This window comes from Chiloscyllium punctatum, chromosome 8, assembly GCF_047496795.1.
Source record: "Chiloscyllium punctatum isolate Juve2018m chromosome 8, sChiPun1.3, whole genome shotgun sequence".
Classification (NCBI taxonomy): Eukaryota; Metazoa; Chordata; class Chondrichthyes; order Orectolobiformes; family Hemiscylliidae; genus Chiloscyllium; species Chiloscyllium punctatum.
This window is the reverse complement of record NC_092746.1, coordinates 53413334-53435805: the sequence shown is the minus strand read 5'-3', so window position 1 is coordinate 53435805 and position 22472 is coordinate 53413334. Positions and strand designations below refer to the sequence as shown.

General features: G+C 39.1%; 1 protein-coding gene across 2 annotated transcripts in view; it reads left to right on the top strand.

Moving 5' to 3' along the window:
* The window catches only part of tmem245 (transmembrane protein 245), a 116459-nt gene that overhangs the window by 49497 nt on the left and 44490 nt on the right, over positions 1-22472 (top strand). For both annotated transcript variants that reach the window (XM_072575567.1, XM_072575565.1), the window contains 4 exons: positions 2616-2714; positions 3218-3349; positions 17502-17624; positions 18976-19121. In XM_072575567.1, the coding sequence (XP_072431668.1) occupies positions 2616-2714; positions 3218-3349; positions 17502-17624; positions 18976-19121 (500 nt within the window). The remainder of the gene's footprint in view (positions 1-2615; positions 2715-3217; positions 3350-17501; positions 17625-18975; positions 19122-22472) is intronic.

Sequence of the window (22472 nt, the reverse complement as noted above, 5' to 3'; positions counted from 1 at the left end):
TACCATAGACCTCATTGATTCGTATTGGAGCAATTTCTACTTTCTCCATGTCTCATTCTGCAACACCATTCTGTTCTCAACACTTCCAAATTTCCCCAAAAAAGAAATTTAAAGAAAAGGTGAGTGAAATTTCTCAAATGTCTCAAATCACCATTTCAAAATGGCCTAGGTCTTGTCCTAATAGTGGTGAATGCTGAAAGTTTACTGTAACTTAGGCAGTTGTGATTCATGTGAATGGATTCCACTGAGCTGATTGCACTGCCATCGCTCCAGCATTTACACTGGACTGCACTGTTTAAATCAGCAGATGCTCCAAAGCACTCATGGAATCCTAGAGCTCCTGGCTCCTTAGTCCTGCCGATGTCAGAAGACACGGGTTGGAGGTATTGACATTCAGGGAAACTGGGAAGTTTATTATTCTGTTAAGTTTTCTTTTAAAGTTAATTGTTTCTTTTGTTTGTATTTTAACTATAGTATAAGGCTAAAGTGTGTTTTACTTCAAGCCTATTTGACCAATCAAATTGCATCCAGAACGCACCGCCTCACACTTGCCTTTAAAAATAAGAAGTTGGGGTCTAGGCTATCTTAATATATTTTGAGGGAGTTTGGAGTGGTCTGGTCCATAATACGATTCTAAAGCCATTTTCTAGCACTTGACTCACAAGTGCATATCTAAATTCTTCTTGAATGTTATAAGGATTTCTGCCTCTGTGACTCATTCAGGCAGTCAGTTCCAGATTCCCATTACTCTCTGGATGAATTTATTTTTCCTCTTATTCCCTCTAAACTGTCTGCCCCTTAACTTAAATCAATGCCACTGGGCAATGATCCTCTCATCAAGAGGCAAAGTCTCTTCCTGACCATTCTCTCTATGGCTCCCCCCCCACCCCCCCCCCAACAAATTTTATATATCACAATCATGTCCGCCTTAGTCTCCTCTGCTCCAGGAACACGAGCAGCATCTGTCCAATCTCTCTTCATAACTAAAATGCACCGGCCCAGCCAACATATTTGTAAATCTCCTCTGTGCTCTTTCAAGTGCAATCTCTTCCCTCCTATAATATTTGTTCCAGAACCATGCACAGTGCTGTAGCTGTGGCCTAACCAATGTTTTCTACAGGTAAAGCATAACCTACCTGCTCTTAGACTTTATATGTCTCAGCCAATAAAGTTAAGTATCCCATCTGCTGCCTGAACCACTTCAGCTATCTGATATGCTACCTTAAGGGACCAATTGTCAAACATCCTTTTATCCCCAGGGTTCCACTGTTCATGTAATCCTTTGCCTTGTTTGTCCTGTCCAAATGTATCACCTTTCACTTATCCGTATTGCATATCCATTTGCCACTGATCAGCCCACCTGACCAGCCCATCTATATCCTCCTGTAATCTAAGGTTGTTATCCTCCCTGCCCTCATCATTGTTTGAATCACTTACATCTGGTAATTGCATTACATAGGATAACGCCAGTCAAAATATTTGAGAACTCACTGGATTCTGGGAGGGTTCTAGAAGATTGGAAAAATGCTAACATTATACAAACTGCCCAAGAAGAGAGGGAGTCAGAAAGCAGGAAACAATCGGCCAGTTACTCATGGAGAAAATACTCAAGCCCATTATAAAGGAAGAAATAGCAGGACATTTAATGCAATCAGACAGTGTCGACGTGATTTTGTGAACGGGAAAATCATTTTTACCAACTTTTCTAGAGGTTATTTTGAGGATAATAAAGAGTTAAAGTGGATCTGGTAGATGTTGAGCATTTGGATTTCCAGGAGGCATTCAGTATGGTGTCATGTAAAAGGTTATTGCACAAGACAGGAGCTCACAGTACACGGGTAAAATGCTAGAATGGTTTGAGGATTGGTTAACACAAAGGACAATTGTCAGATTAATGGATCTTTTTCAACTGGTGGAGTGCTACAACGATCACTCCTAGACCCTGCATTATTTACTATATTAGTGACTTAGGAGGGGACAAAGTGTGATGTATCCAAGTTTGATGGTACAGAAGTAGGTGGGGAATGTTGTGATGAGGTTATACAGGTAGCATAGATAGGATGAATGAGTGGAAAGCTTGGCTGAAGAAGTTTAATGTAGAAAGTGTGGTCATGAACTTTGGCAGGAAGTATCAGAAGGCAGACTATTATTTAAATGGAGAAAGTCATAAAACAAAATAAAAGTATGTAGCACAGAGGGCTCTGGATGTTCTCATGCAAGAGATATAAAATGTTTGCACGGGTGCAGTAAGTAATTAACGTTGCAAATGGAATTTTGACCGTTGTTGCTGGAGGTTGAGTTTAAAAATAAGGAAGTCCTGGTGAGGCTGCACCTGAAACACTGCATACAATTTTGATCCCACATTTCAGAAAGAATATCCTGGCATTGGAGGTAATTGAAAAGAGATTCTTCCTCCTCTTAACAAACCTTCTGAAACTGTTCTCGTTGAATATATTTCTGATTGCTTCCTATTCATGATGTCGTCACCCTCTGATCACCACCAAAGTTCCTGGGAATGTTTTCTAAGAAAATGTATTTAAAAATACTTAATACTAAGTTTTACTTCATATTTAACTTTTTATTCAATTATTTGTTTATCATTTTTGAATGTTCAGCTTCATAAGATCTTGGGAGACAAGATGAACAATACAGCAGTTATCGAGAAACAAGTGCTGGAGTTATGGGACAGGTTGTATCATAATTGGTTTGTGAAGGTGAGTGTTGAAAAGAAAGAAATGTTCCTAAATTGAATCATAAATATTCTTAACATGTAAAACCAGTGAAAATAGAATTTTTTTTTCTGTAGATGGGCCACAAAATAAAAGTGCAGTACACTTCATGGGACTTTATTTGTAGTGCCCCATCCAACATGTTCCCTTTTCTGCTCTCTTTCATTTTCCCTACCATTATCTCCCATTTTCTGTCTCATTATCTCTTAATGTCCACTCTGTCCTATTTCTTGTACCTCTTAGCCTCGTGTGGTCACTTCCTCCTCCTAGATTCTCCATTAAGCATTTGCCAAACAGGACATCTTTCCCATTACAAATTATCCTTTGACTAACCTCTCATCTACTTTGAAGGTTTCACTCAGAGCTCAATATCACATATCTTTTCCACTAACCTATTGTGATTGAAGTTAATGAAAATAGTGAACAGTTTGCTAGAATGCACATTTTGATTATTTGCTTTTACATTTTATTTCTATTTCATTCCTTAGAATGTAACTCATTCTGGAAGACACAAAGGTCACAAATTCACTATCCATCGCCAAAATAGTTGGCTTGGAGACATTTTGGACTGGCAGGATGTTGCCTCTTTTATTCATGAGAACATTGAAACGTTTCTTTCTGTGAGTATCTTAAATTAGTGAAAAATAGAGATGCTATTTTTGTAATAAGGTCCTGAGACTGAAGCCTTAGCAGCATAGTTTAAAATGTACCATATGTTCTTTTAAGTTCTGTAGTAAGTAACTTACTTAGAATGTTTAGTAATTTTTTATTGTTCTATTTAAGCTACTTTATGCATTTGTTTTGAATGCTGTCCTTTTTCTGATTATTCCTTCCTTTGTCCCCCTCATGATATATGTATTGTTCCGTTAATAAATTGGTAGGAGCAAACAGAACAGGGTTTATGGAAGGAAATTGCTTAAACCAGAGAGTAGATTCACAACTCAGTATCATAAAACAATAAGTTCTCAAGATAATTGTTTAATGAAATTCAAAATACAATATTTCTGGCTTTTAAATAAAAATGTATCTAAATGTCAATTTTTATTTTCACATCCACATCTGAAGTGTATTAAGAAAGTAGACCACTTCTTGAACCACTGGAGTCTTTGCAGTGAAGGTCTCCCACAGTACTGTTTGGTACTGCCTGGATTTTGAGCCAACAAATGTTTTAAAAAATTTAGACAATACTGCAGTTCTCTCATATAAGATGCCTCAATGAGATGAGTAACTAATCTAAGCTGCTTCAGTTTTGCATTGCTAAAATAGGCCACAATCTAGAGAAGAAAGTGAGGACTGCAGATGCTGGAGATCATAGCTGAAAATGGGTTGCTGGAAAAGCGCAGCAGGTCCGGCAGCATTCAAGGAGCGGGAGAATCAACGTTTTGGGCATGAGCTCCTTGGATGCTGCCTGACCTGCTGCGCTTTTCCAGCAACCCATTTTCAGCCCACATTCTAGAAAAGGCTTTCAAAAAATTATATCACTATAAAATTAATTTTTGCCACTGTTTCAACAAGTACATTTGCCGTTTGGTCTCCATGATTGTAACCTTAAGTATATGAAATAGAATTAATCCATCCCATGAAGAGCTACTTAGAAGAGCATCATATCTTAAATCATGTACCATATTTGTCAGAGGAAGGAGGGCAGAATTCCATAAACCACTTTAGATTGTCAAATAAAAATCTGTAGTGAATATTTTCTTCCAAGGTTTACAAATATGGGAAATGTTCAACAAATGTAACCTATTAGGCAACAAATAGTCATGCTGAGTGGCAATTTGTTGTTTATTGCCTAGATTGGCAAAAAAAAACTATTCTGCATCCTTGGAAGTTCGACTCAACTGCTATTAAAACCCTTATTTATATCATAGTTTCTTCTAGATTCCAGTATGCCAGTGTACTCCTGGCTGGCTCCCCCCACACTCTGCTCTCTGCATACTTAAGGACATGCAAAATTTAATGCCTTGATTTGCAGCAAGTCCCAAAACCTGATCACCTCTTGTGTTTGTTATCCTACATTGGATCTTCGACAAGTTAAATCCCCATCCTTATTTTCAAATCTTTCCATAGGTTTGCTTCTCTCCATCTCTGTAATATTCCCTAAATCCACAGCCCTCCAAGATATCTGTATTCCTTGAATTCTAGCCTCTTGTGTATTGCTAATTATAATTGCTGTGCCATTAGTACCTGTGCCTCCAGTTGCCTAAGCTTTAAGCTGTGGAATTCCCTCCCTGAACTTTTTCAGCTCTCTACCTTTCTTTTCACACAGAGGCATTTCTTAAAGCTTGATAGAAGAGGTAAGCTTTTGGTAATTTAATTTTACCTCCTGAAGTGGCTTAGTGTCAAGCTTAGTTTAATAATATTACTGTGCAGTGCTTTGGGACATTTCATCACTGTTATAGATATGTATAGATACATTTTTGTTGTAGTAGAGTTATAGTTATAAAATAACCATAAGACATTACAACACTACAGATATGCAATTAAAGATGGTCTCCTGTGAATGTTGCTGTTGATTTATTTCGTTTTCCTAGATTGATATTTATTGATTTTTTTATTATCGTTTTTTTTTCATGAGATATGGGCCTGCTGGCTGGGGACTTTGAACTGAATTGCTAAATAGGACCTCTCAGAGCGTGGTTAAGAATCAACCAGAATGCTGTAGGTCTAGGGTTGCATTTGGCCAGACCATGTAAGGATCGCAAATTTGTTTCTTGGGTGATTACATGGTCAGACCAGCTTTTGAATTTCTGCCATGGTGTTATTCGAACCCACGTCCCCAGACCATTAGACGGGTTTTTGGATTGCTAGTCCAGTGACATTACTGCTTCCCTCTTGTTAGATTTCTGGAAGTATCACTGCCATGAAAAATGCATGCACCTTCCATTGGGTTGTAGACTGCAGGTCCTTTTCACTAACAATATTACCCATGAAGTAAATGAGTGTCAAGGGAGTGAAGTTTAAAAGTGGGAGAAGATTATTTTTTGATTGTTTTTGTTCAAAACCCACTGCTAGGTCTACAGTTCTAAAACCATTTAAAGCAGGAGAAATTCTAGTTCCTGTATTTCTGTAGGTTATGCAATTATGGTACCCTGGCAGTTGATTTTTTTTTTACACTAATATCCATCTTATATGTAAGCTATCCTTTTTTTAAAAAAAAGGGACAAGAAAACAATTGGAGACCTAAACACTAACTGGAGACCTTACTATTACTTTAAAAACCAGAAATAGTCACTTATCAGCTGATTTCCATGCACTTTCATCATGTTGTAGTTAGTGACATCACTCAGCTGCTGGTCTCGCTGCAGGTAGATCTCTTCGCCTGCACCTTTTTATCCTCTCCCATTCACGTCTTGCTGTGGAGTCTTTACAAGTCGTAGCAAACTTTAATTGAAACATCTCTTTTTCCCTCTGCACACAATTTCCAAATACAATGTTTCTGCTATAATGAGGAATTATAGCAGAATTGACGACACTGTTTCTAAAGCTCATAGTTTTAAAATGTGTTGGCTGTAATGCAGGTAACCTCACCTTCACTTCAAATGCTGTTTCTAAAGTGTGATTTTTCTATAATGTGAGTTTGCACAAAAATCATGGTAGTCTCCTTAGTTTTAATTATATAAAACCAATTAAAGTGCTATTGGGCCCTATTGTTCCCTTCTTTTTCATGTACTGTATATTGAAGGCTGTGTTAATGCCACTTCTTGTTTTTGCCCTGAACTAGAAAAATTAATTGACTTTGGTTCCAATTTCCACACTTCTCCTGCCTTTGCATGGTCTGCTTTTACAGGTCATTGTGCTATAATGCACGTTTTGTTAATGTGAATTCATTATAATGAGATTGATGAGTTGGGGATACTATTTCTAAAGCACGTACTTTTAATGCTTGTATTGGTTATAATGCAATTCTGGCCCCATTAGTTTAAATGGTGCTCCTATTATGTGATTTTTTTTTTTTAGAAAACATACGACTGCATGAGAATTGAACTAGTGTGTTATAGCAGAACTCAATGTATTCTCATATCAATTTCTATTCCTCCTTTGATACCTCTGTCTCCCTTTCTTGGGATAGATCATCAACTAATACTGTTCACTGACTGCACATCCTCACACCTCATTTCCTTTAAGAATACTATTTCATTCTCCCAGTTTCTGTCTCCATTATAATTGTGTGGACAATATAATCTTCTATACTAGGCTTCAGATCTTTTTTCCTCAACTGAGATTTGGTTGTCACTTTGGCCAATGTGGCCCTTAATCTGTTACATGCACTTCTGGCCTCATCCCTTTCCTTCTGAAGAGGCAGAATGTCTTTGATCTTTCTTCATTGGTTAAGTCAACATTTATCTCATGAAGGAGTAGAATAAACATCTTTGAACTGATTCTAAAGGCGTTTAATATTGTTCAAGTAGAGACCAAAACTGGATTGGGCACTCCAGGTGCGGTGTCACCAACGCCATGTACCAGTTTCAGTAAAACTTCCTTTAATTTCTAATACATTTCGCTTGGAATAAACACCAACATTCAATTTGCCTTCTTAGTCACTTGCTACGCCTGTATACTAATGTATAGTGACGCACCAGGGCATCTGATTTCTCTATTCACAGTCCACCACTTGAGGTCTAACAAGTCTTTGTACAAATTCAACATCTCTTCCTTGCCCTTCTAATGCCCCTCTATAATAGGTTAATATGCACAACTGATAATCAGGACTCTATTGCGTCAAAAAGCAGCAGACCTTTGGGTGACCTGAAATTTACACCAAGTAGCATGGAGGAGGCAGCCAAGGGAAGTTGGAACAGTTGAGTCTGAAGGTAACAAAAGAATTCTATAGCAGATGAGCTGAGACTAGTGATGTTAAGTGATGCTGTGGAGATGAAATAGTGTGTGTCCATGAGTGTGTGGTTGCAAGCTGATCTTGTAGCCGTTATGACACAAAATTGTGAACAGACTAATGTAGAGTCAGGCTGTTTCCAGGAACAAGAGTGACTTTGGTAGCTAGAGAAAGAAATTGGGAGCTGAGACACAAAGAATTGTTTTAGTCTTTCCAATATGTAATCTGATGAAGTTTCCGTTCGCCCAGTATTTTATGTCAGATAAACAACGTGGTCTTTAGTGATGATGGAGGAGGAGAGTAAGGTGACAGCGGTGTAGATCTGGATGTGGAAACTAATTCTGTGCTTTTTATCCCTATATGTAGTTAAGAAATAGTTGAGGGCTCAGGTTGAAACTTTAGTGAAAACCAGAAGTAACTGTGCAGAATCCGGAAGATGGGTTTGGCAAGTGATACTAGAAAAGTAAGAATTAGATGAGGTGCGAGCAGTTCTGTGTGAATGGATAACAGTGGAGAGGTATTGGAGAAAGATGTGGTCAACCTTGTCAAAAGCAAACATAAAGAATCATAGAGATGTACAGCATGGAAGCAGACCTTTCGGTCCAACCCATCCACGCCAACCAGATATCCCAACCCAATCTAGTCCCACCTGCCTGCACACTGCCCATATCCCTGCAAACCTTTCCTATTCATGTACCCATCCAGATGCCTTTTAAATGTTGCAATTGTACTAGCCTCCAACATTTCCTCTAGCAGCTCATTCCATACACATACCACTCTGTGTGGAAACAGTTGCCCCTTAGGTCTCTTTTATATCTTTCCCCTCTCACCCTAAACCTATGCCCTCTAGTTCTGGACTCTCCAACCCCAGGGAAAAGACTTTGTCTATTTATCCTATCCACGCCCCTCATGATTTTATAAACCTCTATAAGGTCACCCCTCAGCTTCTGACGTTCCTTGGAAGACAGCCCGAGCCTGTTTAGCCTCTCCTTATAGCTCAAATCCTCCAACCCTGGCAACATCCCTGTAAATCTTTTCTGAACCCTTTCAAGTTTCACAACATCTTTTTCCAATAGGAAGGATACCAGAATTGCACACAATATTCCAACTGTGGCCTAACTAATGTCCTGTACAGCTACAACATGACCTCCCAACTCCTGTACTGAGTACTCTGACCAATAAAAGAAACCATACCAAACACCACCTTCACTATCCTATCTACCTGTGACTCCACTTTCAAGAAGCCATGAACCTGCACTCCAAGGTCTCTTTGTTCAGCAACACTCCCTAGGACCTTACCATTAAGAGTATAAGTCCTGCTAAGATTTGCTTTCCCAAAAGGTTGAGAGGATGAAGGTTACCTTCATAACAATCCTGTCAGGTATTATGAGTGTCAGAGTCCTTGCTAAATTTTCATTACTTTTTATTTTTATTCTTTTTATCAATTGCGATTTGGAGCTGTGAACTAGAAATTGTGAGCAAAAGATGACTTTTGGAATTTGGGAAACAGCTTGTGGTAAAAGGGAAAGAACAGACTGAACAAGCTTTTGTTTGTTTGTAAGGCCAGGAATGGAGGTTATTTGAGGCTGATTATTAATTTAAAAGGGTTCCTATAGACACAGTGACCACGGGAGGAGCACTGTGTTTAAACAGATAGCAGAAGTTGGCTATTAACCAGATCAGTACCTGGAAATTGGTTCCGATGGGTCTGAAAGACACACTATATTATGTTCAGGTTCTCAGGGCAGGATCAAAGTTGAATTTTTTTTAAACCTGTAATTTCCGAGGAGAAATATTTGGCTGCTAACAATACAGCATGAATATTTGAAAGCTACCTGCCAAATCTCCCTTTCCAGCTTTTGGAAGCCCAAAGAGCAGAAAGTTGAATTAGAAATATTACTGCCTTTATGTGACTGAACTGATAAAGTAACCTTGATCATCTCTAGAAAAGCAATCAAGGAGTCCACATCTACGTTAGTAGAGAGGCATTGGCGTAGTTGTATTATCACTAGATTATTAATCCAGAAACTCAGCTAATGTTCTAGGAACCAGTTCAAATCCTGCCATGGCAGATGGTGGAATTTGAATTCGGTGAGGAATCTAGAATTAAGGATCTAATCATGACCATGAAACTGTTGTCGATTGTCGGGGAAACCCATGTCGATTCACTAATGTCCTTTCGTAAATTCTGACCTTGCCAGAGATGTCCACATCCTGAGAGTGAATAAAAAAGACCTGTGAAGCATTATGAAAACCATAGAAGCAATCTGGCCAGTATTTACTATTTTTCTTTCATTGATCGTGTAATTATTTATGTCTGCCTTTTTTGTGAATAGAGACTAAAAAGTTTGTTTCTGGTTTAAAGTATAGATATTTATTAGCTTACATTTTTAATTTTTTCCTCTGGTAAAGTTATTGTATATTTAATAAAGGAAGTATTTTGTTGAAGATACAAAATTGGTGTCAAAGTCTGGGATTTGGGAAGCTTAACCTGAAGCAAAATTACCATTGTTAATGTTTGCAAACTTGGAGATAAAGTCAGGGAGTTAGGTCAGGTTAGTGGGAAGAGGATAGATGGAACAGGGAGTGAGTCTGATGGACAAATAAGTTTGGAGAGGGCATGGGGGAGGTGGAGAAACTAGGCAAAGATATTAGTTCAAGGTTAGGGCAGAGGGAAGCTTTAGAGCAAGAATTAAAGATGTTCCTCTGTGTGGAAGAGACTAGAACTTGCAACAGGAAGGAGATAGAACTTTTAACAGTATAGTGTAAAGACAACATTCTCTCCAATGCCAGCAAAACAAAGGAGCTGATTATGGACTTCAGAAAGCTGAGTGGAGGTCATGCCCCCATCTGCATCAATGGTGCTGAGGTGATGTTGGTTGAGAGCATCAAGTTTCTGGAAATGACTATCACCAACAATCTGTCCTGATCCACACTCATTGACAAGCACGGCAAACACTCCTACTTCCGATGAGGCTAAGGAAATTCAGCATATTCATAAGAGCGGTTACAAGTTTTTAGGATGCTTTTTATGGTGCATCTGTATTTGGATGCATCACAGTATGGTATGGCAAGTCCTCTTTCCAAGACAGAAATAAATGACAGAGTTGTGAATATAGCCAAGTCCATCACACAAACCAGCCTCCTATCCACTGACTTCATGCTTCATGTATTCATCCTGTTGCATTGAGAAAGCAACCAACATAATTAAAGATCCCTCTTTCTCCCCCCCCCCCCCCCCAGTTATACTGTCTTCATCCCTCTCTTGTTGGGCACAAGATATATATGTTTGTGTATATATATGCACTCTGGTTGAAGAACAGCTTCTGACTCGCTGTTACTAAACTTTTGAATGGACCTCTTAAATATTAATGTTTCTCTCTCTCTCTCTCTCTCTCTGTCTGTACCTTTGTAGTTGTAACATTTGTATCCTGCACTCTGTTCTGTTACCCTGATGCACTTGAATACTGCAATCTGCCTGCAAAGTACACAAGACAACACTTGTTAACAGTACCTCAGTACACGTGACAGTAATAAATCAAATCAAGTCAAATCAAATCATTAATATACCCAGTAGGGTGTTTAAGAAAAATGTCTATTTAAAATGTAGGAGTCTAAATGAAGTAATCAATATTGTAGCATTTAAGATGAAATTACATAAATATGAGCAAGAAAGATATAATTATATTAGATTAAGAAGGATGGAACAGCATCAGGGCTGAAGGGACCAGGGTTACGTTTCTTAAATCTTTTAACCTGGGTGGCAGGATTTTTAAGTACTTCCCAATCCAGCTACAACTGCTAATCAAGGTCCTACATCTGTGTTTAATGGCAGCTGGAAGATTCAGTAAAAATCGTTGCAAGTATAGAGCATCGAGTCGTAAATAACCAAAATCAACGTCAGTTTTGGGGAGTTTTTTTTTCCGTAGAGGCCTGTAAGCTTAATTCTGCTAATTCAAGAGTTCAATTCTTCTAGGTAAGTACCACATTTAGGGAGGTTGAGACCTTCTCCGGGTCCCATTATGTAATAGCAGTGAACATCTGAGCATTCACTGCTGTTGCCGTTATTGATCTGAGTTATTGCAGTTACTTTCTCCCACCTCGAGTATGAAACTGTTATAAAAGTATGTTTTCATGCAAGTTGCAATTTTGGATTGTCAATAAGATTAACTATCTTCTTTTGTCTTTAATTTTCCCCTCCCTTTTATCCCCAGTCTAAGAGTCTAAAAGACTTAAAACTCCTAAAATTTTCAACAAAGCATGATTTTTAACGGTCCTTGGAAACCTTTGATCCCTGCTTGTGGAGATCTTAAAAATTGTCTTGTACCACATTTGGTTTCACTCACACCAGTAGGGTGCAGCACATAACGGAGATGGACTTTAATGTTTTCTTGTTGTGATTAGCATCAACTCTTAAGGAACTGCTTCTTGCTGATCTCCAATTTCACTTTGGAATTAAAACATTTGTTCTAATGGCTTTATTATGTTTGGTTAGTAATAATGTTACTCTACAAGTGAATTATTATATCTCAGCAGGTAAAAAATATAAATACATGAATAGCTGCACAGAGGCTGGTATCCCATCACTGTCACCCTTTATCTACATGTGTATAGTGCACTGGCTGCAGCCAGCCAGTTCAGAGCCAATCCCTGAAGTGAAGAGATTCTGAATATCTTGTTTATATTGGTCAGCTAGGGCTCCCTGATTGACCTAGGTTAACCCCAATCAAGGATCTCATAATAAATTAGATCCACCTAGTTCCACTTCCTAAAATACAGAAGATTAAAAAATTAAGTGGGGAAGTTACTTTCTAAGAGAGTAAGTAACTTTGAGGAAGAGATGAGTTCACTAAGGTGCCATATGTAAGGCTACATAGTTCAAAGACCCCATAGTATTGGAGATAGTAGTTACCATGTATAGAGAATTGACTAGCTAATAAAAGATGGGGACATGTAACTAGTGGAATGTCAGAGTTCGGTGCTGGCCACAATTACTTACAATACTCTGGACAATCAAAGTCTTGCCTAGTCTTATTTCTGAACATTCTATCTATCCATGAGCGCTCCATGGGAATAACATGCGTTCCAATTTATAAAATATATTGTAATAATATGCTTAAATGGCAAAGCAACACATTCCTATAAAGCACAGATTAGATTGCCCATTACCTGGACTGTGAATTAAGGGTCCAAAATGCCTTAACATTTTAGTAATGTTAAAATGCCCCCATTCTACTAAAGCATGCAGATGAAGTAACTAATTTGCATTTAACAACCACTTTTTATTAGTAAAAGTTTTGGCGCCTCAAACTGAGAACCAGACTTTTCTGTGAGCCATTTTCCTAGGAGCAGTGAGTATTATTAGCCTGGAAGATGTTACATCTCCTCTCCTGAAGGGTGATATACAATTCTTTGCAGTTGCATAGTGCCAACTTGAATCTATTTGTGATCCTCTGAATATTTGAAAGTTGCTATTGATGTTTGTTGGAATTAGAAGTAGTTGTGTGAAGTTTTCCTGTGATGAAACATTTTTGTTACATTTCTGGCTAAATATTTAATAAATTGACTTTATTTAGCTTCATATTAATGTTCTTGACTCAAACTTGAGTTTGAATCCTTTGGTAGGTTTTCTATTTTTCAAAATGTACTAGCTGTGGCTAAATAGCTTTTCTGTTTTTGGCAGCTTTTTAAAACGATCAGACTGCATTCCAGTGTGTTCCGTCTAGGAGAAAAAAAAATTAGACATGATTTAACCTGACCAGCTTCATTTGTACTTTCTGATCAAAAGTGCAATCCAAGCACAGAGTGCAGTATGGTTTTGTGAAATGTGAATAGAAAATTAAACATACAAAAAATAACTTTTTTGAACCAACAGCATATTTGTTTTCAATGCCACCCCCTCACTTCTATTTGAGAAGGGAATTTTCAGTGCAAAGCAGAGGGAAAAGCAATGTGAAGCCTCTGTCCCCACATGTTGCACAAGGATTTCTTGGTGTTGCTGAGTGAGGGAAGGAGTAAAGCAGAAAGATAATGCAGAAGGATATTCTTATGAGCAATGTCAAAGTGAAAAACTGATGCAAGTGAGATGGGACTGATGTCAAGGCAGTCTCTACCTCATTTCCTTCTCTGTCAACTGACAGAGTAATCATTCTGAGGAGTGCCCACAATTACTGAGCGTTAGGGCTTACACCTAGCTAAACTGAGATTAGGAGTCTGAAGCAGACAGCCAAGGCATATATACCTCAACTAGGCAACATTTTGGAGTTAAAGGTGAATGTCCAGCACTGGAAAATTTCTGGCTGTAATTGACATGCATTATCACGCATCACAGTCCTGAGTCAGCAGTTTTCTTTTAATATCTACACTTATTTCTGGGTACAAGCCACTATTAGAATCAGACTTGCAGTGAAACATCTGATAATTGAAATTAATCCTGAAAGAAAAGATGAGTTTGCGTCATGTTGAGCAGAATGAACTACAGAGTAAACTTAATCAGATTAACAACCCACCAGCGGTCTATTAGCCCTCCGATCCACTCTAGCGCTGTAGGCACAGGAAGTTATTTTTGTCATTTACATAAATGATTTGGATGTGAGCATAAGAGGTGCAATTAGTAAGTTTGCAGATGACACCAAAATTGGAGGTGTAGTGGACAGCAAAGAAGGTTACCTCAAATTACGACAGGATCTTGACCAGATGGGCCAATGGGCTGAGAAGTGGCAGATGGAGTTTAATTCAGATAAATGGGAGGTACTGCATTTTGGGAAAGCAAATCTTAGCACTTAATGGTAAGGTCCTAGGGAGTGTTGCTGAACAAAGAGACCTTGGAGTGCAGGTTCATAGCTCCGTCAAAGTAGAGTCACAGGTAGATAGGATAGTGAAGAAGGCGTTTGGTATGCTTTCCTTTATTGGTCATAGTATTGAGAACAGGAGTTGGGAGGTCATGTTGCGGCTGTCCAGGATATTAGTTAAGCCACTGTTACAATATTGCGTGCAGTTCTGGTCTCCTTCCTATCGGGAACTAGAGGGCATAGGTTTAGGATGAGAGGGGAAAGATATAAAAGAGAGCTAAGGGGCAGCTTTTTCACGCAGAGGGTGGTATGTGTATGGAATGAGCTGCCAGAGGAAGTGGTGGAGGCTGATAAAATTGCAACATTTAAAAGGCACCAGGATCGGTAAATGAATAGGAAGGGTTTGGAGGATATGGGCCATATGCTGGGACTAGATTGGGTTGGGATATCTGGTTGGACCGAAGGGTCTGTTTCTATGCTGTACGTCTCTATGACTCTTTAATTCGTCTGCACTTTGTAGTTTCACTTCTGTGACTTAGTTTTCTCTCCAGCCCTAACTGCTGAAATGAAAATCATTTTTACTTATGGTTGAGTTCTTTTTTTTCAGTTATATGTTTGTAGTATGAAAAGAATACTGCTGTAGAAGTACTTGATGTTGGATTATGGTATAATTTAGAATAGAAGGAATTTCCCCTCTACCTGACTTTTCTTCTAGCTAAAGTGTTCAAAGTTATGCTGACTTCCTGCATTATTATCTCTGTAATATTTATACTTGATTAATTGCACTCTGAACAAGCTGTGGTGGTAAGCCAGAAATACTATGAAATAGTTGTCCATGCTGTGCTGAATAGGGATAGTGACTGTGCAAAATGAAGGAATTGTATATTCATGGAAGGTGTCATCAACAATGCTATCTATCAGTACTTGCTTAACAATAACCTGCACATTGCTCAGTTTGGGTCCGTTAGGCTACTCAGCTCCTAACCTCATAACAGGCTTGGACAAGAGTTGAATTCAAGGTGAGGTGAGAGTGACTACTGTTGACATCAAGGCCACATGTGACTGTGTGGCATCAGGGGACTCCAGCAAAACTGGAGTCAATGGTAAGATAGGTGGGATAGTTTGTGAGTAGTAGTCAATCATCTCAGCTGCAAGACATTTTGCAACAGTTCCTCCAGGAAGTGTCCATGGTCCAAACATCAGGTGCATCATCACTGACCTTCCCTCCATCATAAGGTCAGAAATGGGGATATTCGCCAATGACTGCACAATGTTCAGCACTATTCATAACTCCTCATACTGAAACAAAAACAGAAGTTGCTGGAAAAGCTCAGCAGGTCTGGCAGTAGCTGTGAAGAGAAAGAGTTAAATGTTTTGTGTCCGGTGATGCTTCCTCAGAACATGGGACTTCCAGATAATTCTGTTGATTGTGCGACAAGGTGCATATTGTAGATTAAAACAGCAAGCCATACAATATTCCCCTTGATCATTATATACTTTGAATGAAAAGTGTCTTTAGGTGGATTTAATAGTCATAGCTGCAAAAGCTTCTGTCTATTGTTTACATCCTTGCTGGAAGAGAGATTATCTCAATAAGGTTACCTTCAAGCATAAGATCAGCTTCTACGTGATTGATGTGGTACCTTGTAATACATCATCTTTGAATTCTTTCCTGTTGTTATGCCAGTTGCACGACAAATAGCCCTGGTTGACTATGAACTTTTAACAAGCTTGGCATTGTAAAGACTGAAGTTAAGATATTGGTGCTAGCTAGATTCTAGCAGCTATTTGAAATAAACTCCCAAAGTTTTCTAGCTCATGGAGAATAGACAGCCAGCCAGCAGAATATTGACCTAGTCAAATCTGGAGGTGACAAAGCCAAGCTGAGATCTCTACTGTCCCTGATGCACTTGTGGACCTAGGATGGATCCTTGGGAGACTTACACCAAACACCTGTTCATCCCAGTCTTAAATGTATTCAAAGTGGTCTCCACAAACCTCAGACAGAGAATTCAGAAGTTTCACAACCCTTTTGTGTGAAGAAATTTCACTTTGTTTGAGTCTTAAATGATTGGCCCGTCATCCTGGGGTTGCCCCCATATTTTAGATTCCATGACTAGTAGAAACATGTCTCAGCATTCAACATAAATGCACTTTCAGAATCTTATTTCAAAGGGCGGCACGGTGGCACAGTGGTTAGCACTGCTGCCTCACAGCGCCAGAAACCTGGGTTCAATTCCCGCCTCAGGCGACTGACTGTGTGGAGTTTGCACGTTCTCCTCGTGTCTGTGTGGGTTTCCTCCGGGTGCTCCGGTTTCCTCCCGCAGTCCAAAGATGTGCAGGTTAGGTGAATTGGCTGTGCTAAATTGCCCATAGTGTTAGGTAAGGGGTAAATGTAGAGGGGTATGGGTGGGTTGCGCTTCGGCGGGGAGGTGTGGACTTGTTGGGCCGAAGGGCCTGTTTCCACACTGTAAGCAATCTAATCTAAAATATGGGGGCAATCCCAGGATGATGGCCCAAAGTGAAATTTCTTCACACAAAAGGGTTGTAAAACTTTTGAATTCTGTGTCCCTAAGGTTTATGGAGACCACTTTGAATACACTTAAGATTGAGATGAACAGATGTTTGGTGTATGAGGAAATTGAGAGGTATAGAGAGCTGACAGGAAGGTTTAGCCATAATTTTATTGAATGGTGGAACAGGCTTGATGGACCACTCCTCCCATTCTGTAAGCTTGTTCCCTAATTTCATAAACCTAAAAACTTGCATGTTTGACCTGGATATTAATTCAGTTCCTGCTTTGGGTCCACCTTTTTGCTTCTAACAGGTTTTAGCCTTTCTCTTTCTTGAATTCTTCATGAATAAAGGTGGTTATCTAGAAGGAAGAAGAAACTTTGTGTGATTGATAGGACTGCTGATTTGAACATTGTCCGAAATATTTGCTGCTGATTGAGATTTTCCAATGTCTATTGATTATGCTCAGCAAAATTTGTCTTAATCCATTCTCCATATATTGTGAGTAATATCCTCGGACTGCCATACATGTCTGATTTTATTGCCCTCAGCGGTTGGGACCTTGGTAACTACCCCTTTGGCAAAGGCATGACTGCAGAATACTTCTGATCTTTTGTATTTATATTTTCTTAGATATTGGAGTCTCTGTGGATTGTGATGAGCCGAAATGTGAGTTTGCTGTTCACGACTGCAACCACCTTATTGACAGTTCTGTTCCACAGTGGTACAGCACTTCTCAACTTTGCTCTTTCATTGGTAAGGAGTTTAATGTTGAACTACATTATAAGGTGTACTTTATTCAATGTTGTAGGATAATTTCAGTATTAATATAAAAATTCCAATGGTCTTTATGTACAAAATACTTTCTGTTTATATGCAGATTTGCTATCCATGGATCTGCCTACTTACAAGATCAGCCCCAGACCTGAATTTCCCAACTGCCCATCCTGACAGATTGTACAGGCCTTTGTTATAGTTAGTTATAGTGGTATCACATTTTTTTTGTTATTTGCAGCAGGTCTGTACCCCTGTCCCCTGCTTTAATGAGGATTTAGTGTATCGCAGAGAAAGAAACTCAACTTAAAATAAGTAATGTAACTCCTGAGCTGCTTTTACCATTGCAAATGGAGAATGAGCAACTCAATCAGAGGGCATTAAAATAATCAAGTCTGAAGGTTACTCAGGCACATATGAGGATTTCAGTAGCAGAAAGACGTCATGCTCTCAGCAATGTGGTTGACTCTTAACTGTTCTCAAGCAGTTAGGGATGGCAGCAAATGTTGGCCTTGCTGATTATGCCCATTAAGGAATAAATGATAGAGAAGAATGACAGTATGGGATATTCTAGAGGTGGATGTTCAATGCCTTGAACTCAGATTTTACCCCTTTTATTGCTCAGGAGATGCAAGCCCCTAACTTAGGATATCTATTCACTAATGTTTTGAATAGATTGTAGGATTCAATAAACTAGTGGACGACTTGTGTAATAGGCAATTCTGACCATTTTTTTTGTGTAGATTGAGCTGTGACTTGCCCAACCTGATGCATTGCAATGCTTTCAGATTTTAAATTTAACCTCAACTCTGCCACATTGTTACAGCCACAAATGCCATCAAATCCATCATTCTTGTACCTTTTTTTCTAGTCCCTCTACTCTTTGCAGTTTGCCATATCTGCATCTGTACTTTCAATGTAAAAGATCTAGAGAAACTCCCAAATCCAGGGAAATGTAAGGTTTCAGGAGGTTTGGGAATAATTAATTTTTTGGATGCAAGTATGATTTGGGTAATTTGTCCATATTTTTACTGCCTTAAAAAGGAAATCACAAATATAAGGAACCACAAAACTTTTTTTTTATTTATACTTCATTGAAAGTAGCAATAGGAGAAATCTATTGTAGTTGAATCCCAAAATAATTCCTCACTTCTTCAACACTAATTGAGCTAATGGCCCAAACGTATATGAGAAATGATTTGTAGTAATTTCTCTTCTACTTATATTGTTTTAATTGTTCAATACAAACTACAACTTTAATACTGAGCTAGTTCAAGAATTGTTTTATCTAATGCTCTGATGTGGCTTAATTCTGTTTTTTTATTTCCTGTAGGTCATTTTCTTAACTACACTCTTCTATCTCCTAAGTTCCAATGATGAATATTACAAACCTGTGAAATGGGTAATCAGTCTGACACCCCTTTCCCAGCCAGGACCTTCCTCCAATATTGTGGGTCAGTCTGTCGAAGAAGCTATACGGTAGGCTCACACCAATCAGCAATTTTATGTTACTAAACTGGGATTAGACAGACTTAAATTTGTCTATTCTTTCAAAAAAAACTCTAACTATTTGGTTCATCAGCAGTCATTACTTAGATGACACAAAGGTTGGAGGTGCCATTGATTGTATCGAGGGCTAATTGCAGGCTGCAGCACAACATAGACAGGATGCAGAGTTGGGCTAAGAAATGGCAGATGGAGTTCAACCTGGATGGAGGTCGAACTCGAATGCTGAATATAGGATTAAAGACAGGATTCTTAGCAGTGTGAAGGAACAGAGGGATCTGGGTGTGCAAGTACATAGATCCCTCAAAGTTGTCACCCAAATGGATAGGGTTGTTAAAGCATATGGTATTATGGCTTTCAATGACAGGGGGATCGAGTTTAAGAGCCGTGAGGTTTTTCTACAGCTCTACAAGTCCCTGGTGAGATCACACTTGGAATATTGTGTCCAGTTCTGGTTGCCCTACTATAGGAAAGATACAAAGGCTTTGGAGAGGGTGCAGAGAAAGTTTACGAGGATGCTGCCTGGACTGGAGGGCTTGTTTTATGACGAAAGGTTGAATAAGCTCAGACTTTATTCTCTGGTGATGAGGAGGAAGAGAGGAGACCTGATCAAGGTATACAAGATAATGAGTGGAATTGATAAAGTCTATAGCCAGAGACATTTCCCCAGGGCAGAATTGACTGGTACAAGGGGTCATAGTTTTAAGATATTAGTAGAAAGGTATAGAGGAGACGTCAGAGGTAGGTTCTTTATGTAGAGAGTTGTGAATGCATGGAATGCATTGCCAGTGGTGGAAGCAGAGTCATTAGGGACATTTAAGCAACTGCTGGACATGTACGTGGATAGCAGTGAGTTGAGAGATGTGTAAGTTAAGTTATTATATTTTACCTTAGGCCCACGATGTTGTGCCGAGGTTTAATCCTAAGGGCCTGTTTTGTGCTGTACTTTTCTATGTTCTATATGTTTTTTTCTGACTTTGAATTAAATATCAATTAAGGCTTCTTTATTTTCAACCTGTTCACAAAACTGCAAATTGGCATTTGGTTACATTATGTTAGATATGCTTTTGTGCATGTGTACTGTGCTGAAATGTTTCTAGTAATAGAACTAACATCTAGACTTAGAAACACTGCATGAGCATGAAGTTCCATTTGACCATCCTTCTTCCTTAAGTAGCATGCAGTTTTGTATCCCAGTCACTGAGTAGATCATACTTACCATTCTTCACTTCCCATTCTGCTTGCTCTGGTGGAGGCATTGCACACTACCAAGTTGCATGTTGTGAGAGCCTCAGTGCAGCTTGGTGTGTGTGATACTTTCATGTGAGTGCATGTGCACTGGTATGACTGCATCTTGTGGAGATGGGTAAACTGCTGTTGTTCATTTGAGGGATTTGAAGTCTGTAGACCTGTTAAAATGCAAATGATCTCAGCAATTTGAATCTGAAGCAATTACTCATTCTCACCAAATTTCCACAAAGTGTTCTCGCCTTGTGGAAATGCATAATTTTCTTTTCAAAAATGGTTGCATTCAAGATGGACCACACATTCCATTTGAATATCATTGGAAGGTTATTAAATTATCATTTTAAAGTGCAAATTCGGAGCTACAAGGTCAAGAAATATGCATATTTGATGTAGAAGGCAGAAGTTAATAGAAATTCATAGGTCTATCAAACCATTATTGGAATATATTTATTAAACTGGCAGCATTTTTTTACAGCATGCATTTTTGATATTATTTCCGATTTTAACAAATTAATTTACTGTTTTTGAACTTGATCATGTAAATCATAGTTAATTTGATGGTAGGTTTGACCAATATTATTTGCAAGGGTGGTACAGGAGGACATGTTGAGTTAATCATTACAATATGGAGAGCTGCCATTCAGAAAGACCACCAGTGGTTTGCTTGAAAGGGCCATGTTTCTCTCTGTTTGCATGGTGTGTTCTTAAAAAGTACGTACTTGCTGAAGACCAAATCCTCAAATTTAGCTGATGCTGATCGTTTTAAATCAGACTTCCAGTCACACTTTGGGACCCTGATTCTTTTTTTTTAGTCTCTAATGAGAAAGTAGAACATTGCCTAATGGGAAACTGACTGGAAATGTGAAGTGCAAAGGTAGTTAAGTGTTTTAATAAATGACACTCAAAATATTGATGTTCAGCACATAATCAGGAGGGCCAGTAGGATTCAACAATAGGCAGGCTATTATGCTTTTGTTACCCAAAGTGTTGGTGAGACCATGGGCAGAATCTTTCTTTGGTTTGAGCAACGTGGACCGTGGAAGGATTGGGCAATGAGTGTGGCAAGGTCTGTCAATGTTGAAATCAGCTCACTTCATCTTCCATGCTTTTCACAAGATTCTTGTTAGGCAGCGATGAGTTGCTAATACACAGGAACTATTGTCTGTTAAACATTGTATTATAATCCCAACTCAGCTCATAATTATTAAGCCTCACATTTTGCCAAACTTGCCAGATAAGTTTGATATCGGGAAACCTGACAAGGAAACTAGAGTGGCTACCTGACAGATTCAATTCACTTTGTGCTGTGAACAACCTCCATGTTGGAAACTGGGCTCCAGTGTCTAACATCCATCTTGACATTTTCTGTCCTATTGTGGTGTTTTCCTCGTGGAATGAGGGAGTGGCATGCATCATGGGAGGTGGAAGTGGGTGGTACAGCTATTACTATTGGTGCAGATGGGCAAGTCTCCCAAGAAAGTGAGTCAGCAGCACAGAATGCATGCAGATAATTATTGACAAGGATTGGGATGACTGAAGGTGTGTGGGGAAGATATCATAGGCAGTGGTAAGAATGCCCCTGATGAAGAGCATGAGCATTGTTGGAGGTAGAGCAGTAGCAGAGGTGGAGTGGGTGTGAGGTCGTTGGCCTAGGGCACAGAAGAGGCTGATAGATACTGACCTATCTACACTAATGGAGAATCAACGTTTCAGGCTGGAGCCCTTCATCAGGAAGGGCTCCGGCCCGAAACATCGATTCTCCTGCTCCTTAGATACTGCCTGACCTGTGCTGTACCAGCAACACATTCTCGACTCTGATCTCCAGCATCTGCAGACTTCACTTTCTCTTATCTACACTAATCCCATTTTTCAGTACTTGGCTCATAGATTGAGCATTTCAAGTGCTCATCTAAGTACATGTTTTAAAGATTGAAGTTTCCTACCTCTACCGTCTTCCCAGGCAGTGCATTCCTGATTCCTACCTCCCTTTGAGTGAACAAAAACTTTCCTCAAACTGACTTCACCTTAATATTATGTCCCCTTGTTATTAATCCTTCAATTAAAGTAAGGGGAACA